General features: G+C 40.1%; 1 protein-coding gene across 6 annotated transcripts in view; it reads right to left on the bottom strand.

Annotated features, from left to right (window-relative positions):
• Positions 1 to 598: 598 nt before the first annotated feature.
• Positions 599 to 16,800, bottom strand: part of FOXN3 (forkhead box N3) — a 141,496-nt gene continuing 125,294 nt past the window's right edge. For all 6 annotated transcript variants that reach the window (XM_009638854.2, XM_035894270.1, XM_009638855.2 and 3 more), the window contains one exon: positions 599 to 7,689. In XM_009638854.2, coding sequence (XP_009637149.1) covers positions 7,140 to 7,689 — 550 coding nt within the window. In that variant the 3' untranslated portion in view covers positions 599 to 7,139. The remainder of the gene's footprint in view (positions 7,690 to 16,800) is intronic.

Here is a 16,800-nt window from a genome sequence, read left to right as displayed (position 1 = left end):
GGCTGCAAAACTAATGAGAAAGGAAGATCAGGCCCTAACTTCACAGCAATTTAGTACATCCAGCCATTTGCATATGACAGCAGATTAACATGAGCTGGTATCTACTGCAGCAAAGATACAGGTATCATCCCACGGGGGCTAGAATTATTTAATAATGAAGGAATTAATTTGTAAAAAAAAAGAAAAATCACTGTTGTTCCTCCTTAATACCTGGGCATACTTTGAAGCCAATATTCACACAACTACAATTGTTCAATTGATGCAACTCAGTAATTTTTATTGCAACTGGAAGACAATACATCACAGAAACTTTATGGTAGGTTTTGGGAAAGTGTTATTTACAATAATAATTGATGAAATAGTTTGTCTTTGGCAATATGATTACACATCAAGAAAATGTAAAATGCAAGTATGCCTCTAAATCAACATTTTCATATTTCCTAAAGATCAGCTGATTGCACTTGCCTTCGGACTGCTCCTTTAGGTAAACACAAATACAACTTAACATCACTGTTCATTCCCCGTCACAGTTCGTATTTTAATATTGATGAATTTGGCAGTTTCAGACGCCAAGTACAGGAAAAAAATTGGCTTATCACTGTACTAAATTAACTTATTGGCCAGTTAAGGTCCTGTGACCCTTAAGCATTGATACTAAATCTCTTGGTCTTTTGATTGCTTTATCACTTTTTTCTGTAAAACAAAATATTTCAGAAATTACAGATCAGAGTATAAAAAAAATGTACAAGTCCATAATGCTTTTCATACACACACAAATCATTCCCCCCGACATTTTACATCATGGCAGTTTTAAGTAGTGAGTGTGAATGATGCAGGCATGGAACTGGCTATCAAATACAGGTATGACTTTAAGTTGTCGTCCCACACACATACTCGGGAAATGTACAATGCGCCAGCAACTTAAAAATGTAGTCAAGTTCAATGTCATCTGAATGAGAAAAGAAAGTCTTGGGATTTCAGGCCAGAGTAAACAAATGAAAAGGATTCCCGTTTCTAGACGATCAGCCATCCCAGAACCCAGCATGTAATTTTCGCATCCAGTAAAATCCTTTCCAGAACTGAGGGCCAGCGCAAGTTGTCATTTATCCCTTAAACCCCCAGATGATGAGCTCTCGTAACTGCTGGCCTGATCCAAAGCCCAACGAAATTGACTGAAAATAAAGAAGTGAAACAACCCCCCCTCCCATTGCCTGTGAAAGGATGTTACATCAGGTTGATTTCCCCCTCTTTGCAAAAGGAAATGTGATACAGTAGAAAAACCATTATATAGCTTCAGATAAATATACCTTGTTTCAATGCTAAAACAAAACAAAACCCCAACTCCCCAAACCAGGAAAGGCTACTTATTAGAACAACTCAAAAGTGACCTTTAAATCATTTCTGGTTTTAAATGTACACCAGCAAAATACAGCACCATAGACACATTAGGTTGAGACTTTTTTTTTCTTTTTGGTCAGTGAAGCTAGTACTTGTTTGCTGAACTGTGGAAGAATTATAAGGTCATGTACATGATCAAAGATAAAGCAACCCAGCTGACAAGTCTCTGCTTAATTCAAGAATAACCAGTACTAAAAATAAAAATGCAAAAAATAAAAACCCCTAATAAACCACCATCAATTAATACTTTCTAAATAAAAGGGGATTAACAGATGAATTCACAAATGTATGCAGATTTATACAGAACACCGAATGTTGTGTGTAAATCCTTATAAATTCCAGCTCAAAACAGAAACACACAAAATGTATAGTTTGACTTACACATCCCGTTTCAAAGGAAAAGAGACATCATTACAACTTGGTAACTGTGCTAACTGCAATATAAACCAAACAGAAATTCAAAGTTTGGCAGATAACTAAGAAGAGGGTTATCACTTAGGTTATATAGCAAAGTGTTGATGTATATTACATAGAGTAGTATAAATAATAAAAAAGTATTATTTAAATTAGATCACAGTGCTGCATTATGTGCATAACAGTGTTTGATATATTACTGGAGGGCTGTGAAGAACACTACTAAAACTTAACTGGGCAGACAGTCAACACTGATATTCTGTTACAATCAGGAGGATGTATGGTTCAAATGCTCTTTTGGTGGCAAAGTCAAGAAAACATTGCAAAATATTTCCTATAAAATATGCCAATGAGCTGCTACTCAGGCAGTAGTGACATACCTGAAGGAGCGGGGTTTGCATTCTCCATGAAGTGAAGTAAATTGCATCTGAAATTGGAAATGCATTCTCTTGATAGTTTTATTCTGATCCTGGAGCATGGGAGAGTAATGCTTTCAAAAACACCTAGGGCCAGATTCAAGGAAAAATGGTAACAATAATAGTGAAACGGTAAAGATTTCCAGGAGCACTTGGGTGTCTAGAGCTCCACTGACTGCAAAGGAGATCAGAGACCTTCAGGTTCTAGAAAACCTCAGATTGCACTCATCTACATCTTTAGATGATTCGGGAGCCAAAATCTCAGTGAAAATCAATTGCGGCTACCAAGAAAAGCGGGACAAAGTGTTGTTTTGGTCATTTTATCCCTGGCGCCATTTGGTGTACCATTTAGGATTTTGTTCTCTGCTAAAGTGTGTCGATGTAACTCTACCTCACTCCAGTGAAGAATGCAGCTCCCGGAGTTTCTCTGTATCTTTTCCCAAGGTAGACAGTAATTCAGTCCAACACTGGGAGCCAATGCACCTCCTCTGGGATTCCCTTCTCCCGTTAAGGTAAGAGAGGAGCCAGAACATGGACCTCAACTGAATTGCCAGAGAGAAGAGAACACAGTCACCAGACAGTTCTCCAGCCCCACAGGGCACACCTCCTCGCTCCCCCACATCAGGCTTTTCAGCTGTAAAACGCTGCGATCTCGGTAGAACTACTGCTGGTTTTGCCAGGAGAAGATCAGAATCAGCTTTCAGAAACAGCTATGGGGTGATACGTTAAAGCTGTTCAAGACCTGCGCTTGAATTTTTTAAATGCAGGCAGAATCTGCATCAAAATGCAGTCGGACATCCAATTGCTTGCAGAACGCAAGCTCGACCGGCAGATTTCACCTCCCTGCAGACGCCGGTGAAATCTGTTTGTGGCATTAGCTCTGGCCTGCAAGAGCTTCTTGCTGCAAAAGGCATATTCCAAAGGAACCCGCCGTGAAGTCCAGCGACCCTGACAATTCACACCTACGTGAAACTTGCCACTGAATGCTTGCTGACCTGCTGGGATTCCCCTAGCCTCCACCTGTCTTGGAGAAAAACGCTAATTTGGCAATACTGATAGAGTGAGGAAAATGGGAAGTTAGAGATTCAATGACTTCTCACCCCACAATGGCTTAGTAAGGAAAGCAAACAAGCAAAACCAAACCACCTCATGTCTGGCAAGTGAAGAGTTTGTAATACAGTGCAATTACCACTCCGTTTTGGCATGATTCGGCTTAAGTAGAGACAACTGGATTGAAAAGCTGACATTGTATTTTTTGGAAAACGAATCGGTCTCAATTCTTATAGAAAAGCTAACTTCTCTGATGGAGTAGAACCAGTTCTGACAAAGCTTGGCAGTGCCAGCCAGGCACGAAAATGGTTTAAAAGGTGACTCCTGAATATTTTGTACAAATCCCAATGATGTACGTCTCATCAATAATGAGAGTAAGGGTCAATAAGGACATGTTGTTTTTAAACTCCAGAAATAATCTGTTGATGGCATTAGCCCTCGGCCAAACTGCTGGTTCCTGAACGGACCTTTGTAAACTCCTACCGAGTTAATACCTCCCTAGCAGATCAGACTAGGAACAACAAATTCTATATGAAAATAGATGCTTGCCAACATTTTAGGTTTACCAGCAAGTATATAGAGGATTTGTTGAAGTCTTAGATAGATTATATATATATATATATATAACAATAACCTACCTAACTAGATATTTATGCAAAATGACTGTTTTCTAAGGTGAATAATACTAGTGGTAATTATATATTTCGCCACCAAGAGTCCACATTAATGAATGGTACTTGTTCAGCAGATACCGATCTCATTTGCCCTGACACACTGCAATCAGTGAAGCTGCTCTGGAATTGGTGTCGTGACTGTGGACAGAATCTGGCCACCAGCACACAACCACATCACTTTCTCTGGAGGACAGAGATGGCTGAGCCACGGTTTGAGTGCATTTTTCTGCTACTAAATTTGACTTTTCAATGTTGCTTTTTGATAAATATTAAACCACCCCCAAGCTGGTACAACTATGCATTAATGAGCAAAGGTGGTGGCAAACCGATACTGGTTTATATTTCAAACGATTCTCCCTGAAATCCGGAAAAAGATGAAGGACCAGGTTTTCTTGTGCAGGGGCTGTGTGGTTCACTGCCTGCAGACTCTGGCTGTAGGGAGCACGGATCTGGGAGGAAGAGGATTATCCCAGTCCAATCACACAAGGGAAAAGCTATGGCTCACTCATCTCTGTGCTACCTGGCCAAGGGACTGGTCCTTGCTGTTTTCCCCAACTGTATCTTAAGGGCTGCAGGCAGCCAGCAGAAGTTAGCACCCATGCACTCCCGACTTAACTAACACTGGGTAGCAACCCTGCACGCATCGGCCCCAGCAAACGGAGGGGAACACAGAGCTGCTCCTCACACCACCCTCAGCTCCGCTCCTTCCTTATCTGCAGAGCTGGCAGTTGTGCTGCCGGGCAGCCCCTGCCTCCCAGGACACACCAGGTGAGATGGGAGGAGAGGTGCCCTTTGCTGTGCTGCCCCCAGCGTGGCCCTCTTCTTTACGTGACAAAATGCTTGTGGAGCACAGGAACAGGTCTGGACCAGCCCGCCCTTCAGTCCTTCCACTTCCTAAATGAACACAAACCATGGGCATCTCCAAATGCAATTTTTAGTTTATTCCACCGAGTGGGAAGGTAAACCCTTCTCTAACTCACTCGTCGTAAACTAGATCCGTCTTGGTGAAACTGCTGCCTGAAACAGTTGTTAGGGATAAATATAAACCTATATTCTTTTTAATAAACAGACCCCTTCGTTCTGTTAAGTAGCTGGTTCCTGGAATTTTCTTCTTGCCCCTAGGATATTCTAAGTGTAGAATTTTTTATGCCAAACTCATGAATCCAGGTGAGAGAGACTGTCTTACTTATTTCACAGCTTCCCTCTGCTGTAGGGATCTCCAGTCTAATAGTCGTCATGACCAGGAGAGTAGCACTATACCTGAATCACACTCGCCGTAAAACACTGGTTTTTCTCTGGACACCTCAGTAAGGCTCTTTACTAACTTCATTTTCTCATGGCAAATTAGCAAAGCTATTTTCTTGTCTACTTATTCCTGAATCAAATCAAAGTTTTCCTCAATTAACCTCCCATTATTCTCTTGATTCTGTCATACACACTCACTACTAAATTTGCCCTCAGATTATTGCGTCATGTTACACATGTACAGACGAAGAAAGGACACACTTTTACTTTTTTTTCTTTTTTTTTTTTTCTTTTTTTAAACAGAAGTAGGGAGAGGGGGGCTGAATGTGCAGACAAGGCAGTATAATTCAACCATCCAAGCCCTACCAGAGCATGAAGATTTTATTTTTTAATATTGCAGAGTAAGTTCCCCAACAGTCAGTGTTTGTCCCTGAAGAAGGTTAAACCTTAAACACCTGCTTCAAAAAAACCCCAACAACAACAAAAAAGAACCAAAACAGAAACAAAAACAAAACAAACAAAAAAATAAAACCCAAAAAAACAAACTCTAAGCCTAAGGGCTTAAAAATTAGAGGCATAGCCTTTTTCTCTATTTTCTATATTTATATGAAAATAATTCATGCTTCATGCTAAATACATTATTTACCTTACAAGAACTTTGTCATCTTTGAATAAAAAAAATTGTTTGCTTTTTGTATTCCCCCCCTCCCAAAAGGAATCCATGCAATGTGGATCAAATTTCTTCTGCTGGCTACGCTGGTTGAATCTGGAAATCTGTTGTCTTTTTTGCACAGATGAATCCTGACTGACAGCAACTGCACACTCATTTCTGAGGGCAGCATAGGAGCTCTTTTGTCGAACTTCGAAATTTTACTGTTCACCAATATGCTTTCCTTTTTTTTTTTTTAAAATACAGAATACTACTAATGGCAGGTTTTGTAGCTTTGTTTCCCCAGTTAGATCAAGGATTTGATCCACAGAAAAAGATTCTGATGTATTTCCTTCCTTAATATCTACTGTAATTTCTTAGACTTGATTGCTTTTCACTCAGGCAGTTTAGAAGACATAGCTTGTTTTTCCCTATTACTATTATTTTTTGCACGCAGTGCCAATCTTCGGGCTTATGGCTTTTTGAACATTCTTTTAATTTAATATAGAAGACAGAATTCAATGATTAACGATGCTACTAACAGTGCCCCCCCCCCATTTCTTCTCATTATTTCACTGAAACCCATTGCATACACAGTTCGAATTTCCCCAACCTTGAAGTTATCAGTCTTCACATTATGAGCCACATATAGTACGTGAAGCACTAAAAGTGCATTACGGTTTGCGCAGTTGCCACCAGTGGCTGTCCAAAGACTTCTATGGCACAACGTATCCAAGTGCCACTAGATGGTTCTTGGTTTGGTGTGGAGAAGTATGTGCCTCCTCTTTCCCCCAAATCTCTTTATTCACATTCACTTCTAACCCAATCGTAAGGCCATTAAAAAAAATTCTTAAGGGCCAGGCCTGAACGATTACTGAATTATGCACAGCTCTTCTAGTGTAAGAGGGATTTCCAAGTGCCCAATTTTACTCCCATCACATTAATGTTGATGTCACTGCGTATTCATTCAACCATGCATTTTTGACAAGCCGGAGAAAGCAATGGCGATTTTGGCTTTTTTTTTGTTAACTTTTTGTCTTCAGGTAATGAAAAGCTTTTGTAAATTAGCTGAGTGTCAGTATGAGTTCTATGGCTTCAATCTCCTTTAAAAATGGAAATCTTAAGGGTCCAAAAAAAAAAAAAAAAAAAAAAGAAAAAAAAAAGAAACAAAACAAAAACAAATAGAAAGAAAAACAAAAAAGGAAAAAATTGCTGATATTGCCACAAATCATTAGAATTCACCTGACGTGCTGAAACAAAACTTTGTAAGTTCAAACAAATCATCGATTTGTTCTAATTTTTTGTGGTTTCCTTTTGCTCTTTCTGCCCCTTTGCCGTCCGATTGGTGATGTTGTTCAAACAGGATCGAATTCCTGCTAAATGCAGGAGCGATCCTGCTGCTTCTTTCATCTCCTCATCGTCACTCTCAGGGGGCTTTTCTGTACGTCTCTTTTTAAGAGGCAGTGTGTCACTTGGTACTTTTTTCGCCTTCATTAAATGTTGCCTTTTCTTGTGCTGGGATGCATACCCACTGTCAGCTAAAGAATCCTTGGTCTCCTTCTGATTTTGCTTTTTGTCCTCCTCTTCTGTTTCACTATGGCTCTCATGGCTCTGGAAGCTGACTTCACTTCCTTCACTGCTGTCTTGGCTACCTTTAGTTGCAAATTCATACTGGTCGTCAGCAGAGGAAGAGGAAACGGAGTCACTAGCAGGTGATGTGCTCCTGTGGTTGGAAGATTTGGCACTGCTGTAGTTGTGATCCTCCTTTGGGTCACCGCTAACAACTGGAGAGCCGCAGGACTGTTCGCTTTCTGTCCGCATCCGGCAGTTTGTTATTCCGTTCCTGTAAAAACAAATGGAAGCGGTCTTAGAAGCACAGAGATGTGATCCTGCTTCAGTGCAAAAGATGAAGAAGTAAAGCCAACCAGCAGATGAACCTGAAGTTATGACTATCAAAGTAATGTCCATGCAGGCCGGTTTCAAAGCCTAACTCAAAACTGCTTGGACTCGGTGCATAAAACAAGCCAAAAGACACGTAACAGCATGAGAGGCAGGAGCAAGCAGGGGTCACAGTAAGTGGTGGCTGAACAGTCACAAATAAGTGATGTCTGAACAGTCCCGGTCTAAGTTTCAACTAATAGTTTACACTTCAAAAAAAAAAAAAAAAAAAAAAAAAAAAGAAAAAATCCTCATTATTTTACTAACTGGATATTAAATTGTGATGAATTGCATAAATATCCTCTCCCCTTTTTCATATAAAATGATACTATCAAAAATGTGAGGAAGAGACACTGGCTTTCTGCAGTACTTCTTTGCCCCCTCTCAAAGACTCTTTTCCAGCTAGGACACTTTCCAACAGAGGGAGCCACTAGGTATAGCACCCAGGGAGTAGTCCAGTCACATTACTGATTGTGATCAGTTTATGAATGATCTTAAAAGCAATATAATTTTAAGCCACTAGCTGCCAACAAAGTATTAAAATGTGTTTAAAAGCCAACAGTAGAAAAAAAAAATATCTGGTTTTGCTAGAGAAGTTGTCATTTGCCCCTTGGTTTTATGTCACTCAGTGCTGTGGGAACTACTGCAACATGGTATCTTAAAAACTAACAGTGTCCTCTTCTGCACTGGAAAATATTAGAGCATTGCCACTGACTTTACCATACAGAATACAGTACTTCCAAGTCTGTTAACGAAGGGACTGACCCTGTGCAATGCTTAATTCCGGCTGAAAAAAAGGAAAGGAGGATGCTCATCATTAAGTAAAGGCATCATCACTGCCACCCGCCAGTTCACTGGCCTTGAACCTCTCTATCAGTTAAAAAAAAACCCAAAACACGCAAGACCGTTTTAAACTACCACATGATAAACTGCTTTAAAATCCAGTCCTGCCATCTTCATACCATGACTACAGTGGTTTTGCACACTCACGGCAGTGTTGGATTAAAACCTTTTCTGAAATGCATGCACTGAACACAGATATTCCTTAAGAGGAATGGCACAGTGGCATGTCCAAGAGTATTACTGCTCTTCTGCTTAAAAAATGGGAAAGCGCTTTCAGGGAATGGACTTCATGTCTGGTTTCATTACAGAAGAAACAGCAGAGTACTAGCCATTTCTGAAAGGTAAGGCTGAAAGGTGGAAAATATAAGAGTGGTATATAATTCCACAGTTCCTCTTTATCTAAATGCTCTTGTCTGTAGAGCTTGCTGAAATAAGAAATAGGCTTTTGTGAACCAGTGACAGGACAATGCCATAAGGCAGCAAATTAATCAGTCATTCCAAATGTTCTTATTTACAGTATTTTCAAAGAAAAGTATATAATAGAAGGCCCAGTTATTAGCAAAGGAAGCCTCTTGCCAACCTCTTTTGCTCAACAAAATTATTTTCCCCTAGATTTTTGAGTAGCTTTATGATCCATAAATTATATGCAGAACCCAGAAGGAATACGCAAAGCTCCTTCAATTATTAATAACTAAATGCAATGTCATTCATGATTGTGCAGCAAGCCAGCTGCATTTACTCTGTGATGGTTTGCCACTGCAGGGGTTGTCATTAGAGGATGCCAAATGCTTAAAAGAAGAAATCATCCATACTAAACTAGTTGTAAGGTGAATTTATAACCAACTCCTTAAGATCAGTCATTATGAGGAAGCATGTGATGCATTTTAAGTGACAGATTCTTCATTTTTAGGGTAAATTTACATTTAAAGATGTTAGAAATTATCATAAATTAGCATAAAATTAAAGTTATTTGATTTTACTAGGCAGCTAATAGTCAGAGCAATGTGGCTCAATAAAAATCACACGCTACTAATTTTCCATTAAAAAGTAGCAATAAATTCTTGCTCCAAGGAAACAAACACAGGACAGTATAGGTGGGAACTCAAATGGGATTGCTACTGACTAGGTTATTAGCGAACAAGGCTTCTAACAGATGGGATTTAAATCAAGATGCCCATTTTCATGTTACTAGATCTGCTCCTATTTGTTAGTTTGTACTGAGAGTCTATCAATAAACAGAAAGCTACAGTTCCATGGAGCAGAGCAACCACATGCCCTGCTCTTGAGTCTCCAATATTTGCTTTTACATAAAGGGGCTACAGTTTGGATTCAGAAACTCTGCCCGTGGGACTTAGTCCAGATCCCAATCCTTTCAAAAAATCGTAAAAATAGAATGAAAGGCGCGGGGATTACAGAAGCGATGTCCTGGGGGAAGGTGTACTACTATGGGGTTAGCATCCCACAGGGAGTGACTGCAAATAGGGATGATGACAAAGAAAAACACAAGACCACAGAAAGGTGAAAAAAAGAAATCACTTCAAAAACAATGGGAGGAAAGGAAACACCAATACACTTCAGAAGAAAGACATCTATGGTGGAACTGGTCAGGAAATGGATTGCATTTGCATCTCAGAAAAATCTTTGGTTTTCACTTACATTTTGAAAGATTTCCAACCAGTTCTGCTTGGGGAAATAAAAAAGGAAGAGAAAGCAGGTCAAAGAGACAATTAGCAAAGGATATCCACAGAAATGAAAATGAGTTATACAGGCAGAGCGTTTCAGGACATTCACAAGATCAAAAGTCATGTAGCCTGAAAGTAAATTAATCTGATTTGTTATCTTGATACACAATAGTTCAAATGTAAGATATGAAGAATTACTTATAATTGATATTAGTAGATTAATGAGTTGAATAAACTAGTATCTAAACCGTTCATATTCCGCATGCGTTTCCGAGACATTCTAAAGCTTTATATTGCTCTTGCACAGTCACATACTCACTGAGAAAATGAATCTGTGATCTATTTAGTTCAATCTAGATCACCAGTGGACAGAACTCCACTGGGTTTCAAGGGATAGATTTTGGCCAGCTGAATCTATTTTCTGCTCACAGTTCTGGCTGTAACTCTAACTTTGTTACTGAAACAATAATAGATTTTTAAAACAAGTGCTTGCTCTGATGTTTGGATTATTTTTAAATTACAGAGGGGAAGAAAAGGTATTTAAGAATTCCGTGTTTCCCCCTGAGGAGGAAGGAGTGGCAGAAATGAAGTGTGATGAATTGACCGCAAACCCCATTCCCCTGACCCCATGCGTCGCTCTGGGGGAGGAGGTAGAGAAAATCGTGAATGAAGCTAAGCCCGAGAAGAAGGAAGGTGTGGGGGAAGGTGTTTTAAGATTCAAGGTTTTTTTTTTATTCTCTCCTTCTCTGATTTGACTGGTAATAAATTTAACTAACTTCACCAAGTTGAGTCTGTTTTGCCCATGACGGTAACTGGCAAACGATCTCTCCCTGTCGTTATCTTAACCCATGAGCCTTTCGATACATTCTTCTCTCCCCTGTCCAGCTGAGGAGGGGAGTGACAGAGCCGCTTGGTGGGCACCTGGCATCCTGCCAAGGTCAACCCATCACACTATAACAGCAAGGAGACATCTATCTCACCTAATACCTTATTTTTTTCCCCATTTTTTTGTTCAGAACTTTATTTCAGAATTTCCAGAAACTGATGTATTTTCAGATTTTTTAAAGCAGTGGCTTGCCCTTTCAGGAAAGTCCATGGAACAGTCTCTAGAGCTTTTCATCCTACTGATATGGACTATTTTATTTGCTTGAGGGATCTTAACAATAGTTATACAGATAAAACTACCATGCACAGATTCTTCTTAAAATATTCCAGTTTGGCTGTAGCACAAAACACGACACTACAGAAGTAAGTTTAGACTTTCGAAAGCCCAACTCCATTCCCATTGTTAATGGACAGGAGTTCTGCTGCTAATGTCATCAGGAGCCAGATGGGACTCACAGCAGCTGGATCTCAAGTCAGGAAGGAAATAATGTCCTTTGAGCAGTGTTAGTGCCTCTGCCTTTCAGAGGGGTCTTCCTCAGGAAGAGACAAAAGCAAGTCTCAGTCATTTTTTCAAGGGCAGATATATCTTCCTTAAGTTTCTCCACTAGCTTTAAAAAAAGATAGGTAATCACATTCGGTTTGCAAAATGGCAAAAAGCTTTGCTGAAAAACACTTACCGTATTCCACACCAGAGACAGGTATACTCCTTTGATGAACAAAGCAAACCTATGTGGAGTTTAAGTATCACCTTATCTATCTCTGATCCTCAGATATTGTATACGCATAGGTGACAGTTTTGGTACGCAATTGGAAACACCCAGTTAAAATAGATGAAGAAAGCAGTACAGGTAAGTTGGGTTTGTGGATTTTGACAGGTTCCACATTTGCTAGAAAAAAAAAAAACCCAATCCACTCTTTTTTACTGTATAGGTAACATAATTTCAAAGGGAAATTCAGGGCAGTCAGAACTTTTAGCTACAGGTAGTTGAACTGTTACTGAAACCCACTATGTACCAGCAGACAGGAGGATGAGCAAGCATATGAAAAAGTAAGTGGTGCTCACTTGCTGTATGATGAGATTCTATCAGGGGTTACTGAGTTAAGTCAGTTACACTATTGATAGAAGCTCTTACAAGGTACTTCACAGCACAATTGTATGCAAAGGACCACAGTAAATGCCAGTACTGAACTGCCAGAAGAAAGAGCACTTTGTCAGTATCAACAGCAGATCTGAAGTTAAGACAAATGCAGCCCTCCACGTTTTGCAAAAAAGAATAATCAAGTCAGCCAGTATTTTTGTCCTTTGGTTACTGAAGAATTCCTTCAGCTCCCAAGGATAACTCACCCTGCCTGTTACAGGTGGGAAGGGGAATGCAATGCAACAAGGATGATCTGGGGTTTATTAAGCTGATCATGCCAGTAATAAGTGAGAACATTAAGAATATATAATTAAGAATTTAAAAAAGGAAGTACCTACTGGTTCCTTTACCCAAGCAAAAATAATCATTCACAGACAACATAAGTGTATGATTTTACTTATGCTTTGGCACTTACACTTACTTATGTTTGGTTTATTTAATCACTGCTTGAATGGCTGCTTGAAGGGAGGAAAAAATAAGCAAAAAATAAAGCCAGCATGAGAAATAAAGTCACCATAATGAAAAGCTAGGCCTGAGGAATAATCTAGTAATTGCCCTATAAACGTAAAGTTAAAATTATCATAAATAACAATCTTCCATCTTCAAATGAAGTTAGGCACGAAACTCATTCTTGTCACACCCCAATGATCAGGAGCTGCACAAGGAACTGTGACATTAATAGCAGAAGAACAGACTTTAAAATCTACGCAAGGTGAATTAGGTAAGGGTCGTTAGTGTCACATTTTGGGGTGTTTTTTTAATTTTTTTCGCAAAATTAAGGACGAGCAGGAGCTCTGCCAGTGCGGATGTACTTGCTTTCCCTAGGAAGAGGGAACATTTTGTCTTGGAAACTTGAATGGAAAATTTTTTTACTTAGGGAAATTCCATGGGAAGCTTGTGTTTGCTATTCACAGATAATTGTGAAATTGCTTGTGAAGCTACAAATGTTTGGTAAGAAAGGAGAATTGAAAACAAGGAAAAAAAACCCAAGTAATTTCCTCTTAATTTTTATTTTTAACCTGCAATAATTTTAAAAAAACTGAAGTATTTCTAACAAACACTACCAAAAGTAATTTAACCTGTTACCTAGGCATAAGCGTCATATAAGTAAGTTTTGCCTAAATTTTCGACTAGCCTGAAACAATAGCTTGGATTCATTCTAGTGAAATATGAGCTAAAAAAGGCAGCCAAGCAAGGGAGTCTATGCTATCCTCCATCCTGACATTTCTGACACATCGACAAACAAGAGAATGGCAAATCCAGCCAAAGCACCTAAACTGGGACTGGCTCTGCTTAGCTTTTCCCAAATCCTAAATGTTTTACCCATTCCTTAAGGTTTCTCACCAAGGTGGCTGTGAACTCTTCCTCCCTCTTATTCACCTCCAGCTCACGCGCATTTGCTGGCTAGTGTTATGGGATGGGGTTTTCATTTGTTCCCATCAGAACAGACCACTGAACAGGCCATTAAGCCAACTGGCCCAAAAAATGGGGAAGCATGGCCTACACAGTAAAAAAAGCACTGAAGACCAGAGCTTCATAAACCCTGGGTTACCTGGGGGCCCACATGAATGCTGTTCAGTGGCGTCTGTAGCAGTGAACATTTGGGGCAGAGGGAAAAAAAAAAGCCTAATATATAAAAATTACCAAGAATATTTTGTAAAACATCTTTTGTAGAATAACCTGGACCAGTTACAAGACGTATGCCACACAGCTGATGAGATCCTCTGTGGAGTGAAACTCCATCAACCTCACCTCAGTGTATTTGCCCATGTCAGGCAGATGAGGCTTAGGCTCGGTAGGTCTACTGCGGTGCGGCAGGACGTGGGCATAGACACAAACCACTCATGCACTACGGATAACCAAAGAAAATGACAAACATCATGGCAGAGGCTGTCTGCTGAACGTACCGAAATCATAGTTCCAACAGCTCTAATACTATGTTAGCTTCCAAGCTTGGGCTCCTCCAAAGGGTTAGTGTAACTGGTAACACTTTAGTCACGTGGGAGTATATATGCACCTTGGCAGATGTACTGGCCACTTTGATAGAGACTATGCTTACTAAAGTGGACACAGAAGTCCTCCTAAGTAAACATTTAAAAGTGTATATTCCAATGGATGTACACAGTAAGAGCAAGAGCTCACCTTCAAAGCACAACCAACTCCTTGCTGCGTGTAAGGCACTACTGGCTTCGCTTGTTTTCATTTAATACCTTTGCAAGTCAGTATTTCCTCTTCTACGTATCTAGACTATTGCTGCATTTGCTTTTAGATTCTCTCAGGGAACTGTATGGGGATATGGTCTGCCAAAAATATATATGATGGATCTCATGTTAGAGACATGCTACACGCTGTGCAGCTTTGAAGCGTTATTTTCCCCTGCTGTCTTCGGGTGGGTCTTAGACTTGTCAGCCACAACATGGAAAATATGGATGGTAAACAAGCTAAAAGTGGTGTGAATAAAGTAAATAAAAAGCTACTGTCAAAACACATCCAATTATGCTCTGCTGTGGAGATTTAACACCAGAGGACGATTTTCAAAGTAAAAATAGTGTGGGATGCCTTTTCCATTTGTAGATTAGTTTGGAACGAAAGGCCTATTTGTGCAATTTAAGCCAAATGCACTACAACATAATGATGCTCTCCTCAATTGCTATTCTTTATTTGTGGAACGTGGTGGATTTGTCGTGTTTGTTAAATACTTTTCAGTAGGGTTTTTTAATCCAAACTACTTAATTCAATCGTACTTTATTTTATACATAAAAAATAAAGTAATTACATGTAATTACATGGGAACAGCAACACATCAATACCTTGTGCAGGAACAAAATACGCTAATACATTCAGTCACACTGTTGAAAAAGAATAGCACCATAAACTTTCCAACTGATGGGAAATCACAGATTTCAGCATTTTAGTCGAATGTTATGGTCTTGGCCTGTTTCTGAATACCAGATTAGTCAAAGCACTCCACCTAATCACAACTGCAAATTTAACCTAAGACCAAACTTTTTGTTACTCTCTTTTGGCACTAATGGCAGTCAGGACAACATGCTGCAAGTTATTCCCATGCAGCTTGGGGGACAACAAAACCAAAGACCACTGAGATACTGAGGACATAAACAGCTCAGACAGCAACGAAGTGCCAACAGAAGACCAGCACCTTACAGAAGAACCCCCAACTCCTACTAAAGAAAACCAGTTAAAAGGTTTAATTTACTATGCAAGGATCCACTACCAACAAAATACTAGAGGTCTCCTATATGAATGATGAAAACCACCTTTTTTAGGTGGCTTTAGGCTTTTCACCTAGAGCATCAAAGGCACTCTTCTCAAGAAAATATAAATTTGAGTAAAAACTTCTGGGAAAGAAGCTGCCTGGCTTCTCAGTATATAGGCAGAGGCCCATAATTTCTGTAGATGAATGTTAAACAGGAGACTGCACCACCTCCCATGGCTGCTCAGCAAAACTCCCTCCTGGTAAAAGTTGGAAGGGGAAATCAACCCTCTTGCACCTGAACAGGTCTAAAACATCCCCTGCCAGCCTGACTGGAGCATCAATCTTGTCCTGCTTTCAGCTGGAATAGAGTTAATTTTCTTCCTAGTAGCTGGCACAGTGCTGTGTTTTGGATTTAGGATGAGAAGAATGTTGATAACACCCTGATGTTTTAGTTGTTGCTGAGCAGGGCTTACACCAGTCAAGGACTTTTCAGCTTCCCCTGCTCTGCCAGGTGCACAAGAAGCTGGGAGGGGGCACAGCCAGGACAGCTGACCCCAACTGCCCAAAGGGGTATTAAGGGATATAGTCTATACCGTATGACGTCATGCTCAGTACATAAACTGGGGGCAGTTGGCTGGGAGCCAGCGACTGCTGCTCAGGAACGGGCTGGGCATCAGTCAGCAGGTGGTGAGCAACTGCATTGTGCATCACTTGCTTTGTATATTCTTTTATCATTATTATTATTTTCCCTTTCTTTTCTGTCCTATTAAACTGTCTCTGTCTCAACCCAGATTTTTCACTTTTCCCGATTCTCTCCCCCATCCCACTGGGGAGAAGGGCAGTGAGCAAACGGCTGTGTGGCATTCAGCTGCCTGCCGGGTTAAACCACACCACTCTCCATGCAGGAATGACAGCTCCGTGTGAGCAGTGCTCCTACTCTTAACTGCAACACAGAGGCTACACAGATGCTGTGGTAAATTCCTCCTGCTGCACATGATAAGCAGAAGTTATTCTCATGAGATGCCATGAAAGCTCGACACGACAAGTCCTATTTAGCCCTGTGTATCTGAGAGTAGGGTAAGCACCAAGAAACAGGGCGTCATTTTTACAGTGACTGGTAACAGAAGTATCCAGTTTTGAGAGGAGCAGATGATGTTCTAAAAGGCATCGTGCATCCAGACTGACCTTCTTTCTAAAGAAATTCTGAATCTTAATATCCCTAAGAGAAACAAGACAAAACTGCCTGCTGA

This window comes from Egretta garzetta, unplaced genomic scaffold (genome assembly GCF_000687185.1).
Source record: "Egretta garzetta isolate BGI_Z169 unplaced genomic scaffold, ASM68718v1 scaffold435, whole genome shotgun sequence".
Taxonomy (NCBI): domain Eukaryota; kingdom Metazoa; phylum Chordata; class Aves; order Pelecaniformes; family Ardeidae; genus Egretta; species Egretta garzetta.
The sequence above is the reverse complement of the archived record's forward strand: the minus strand, read 5'-3'. Positions and strand labels throughout refer to the sequence as shown.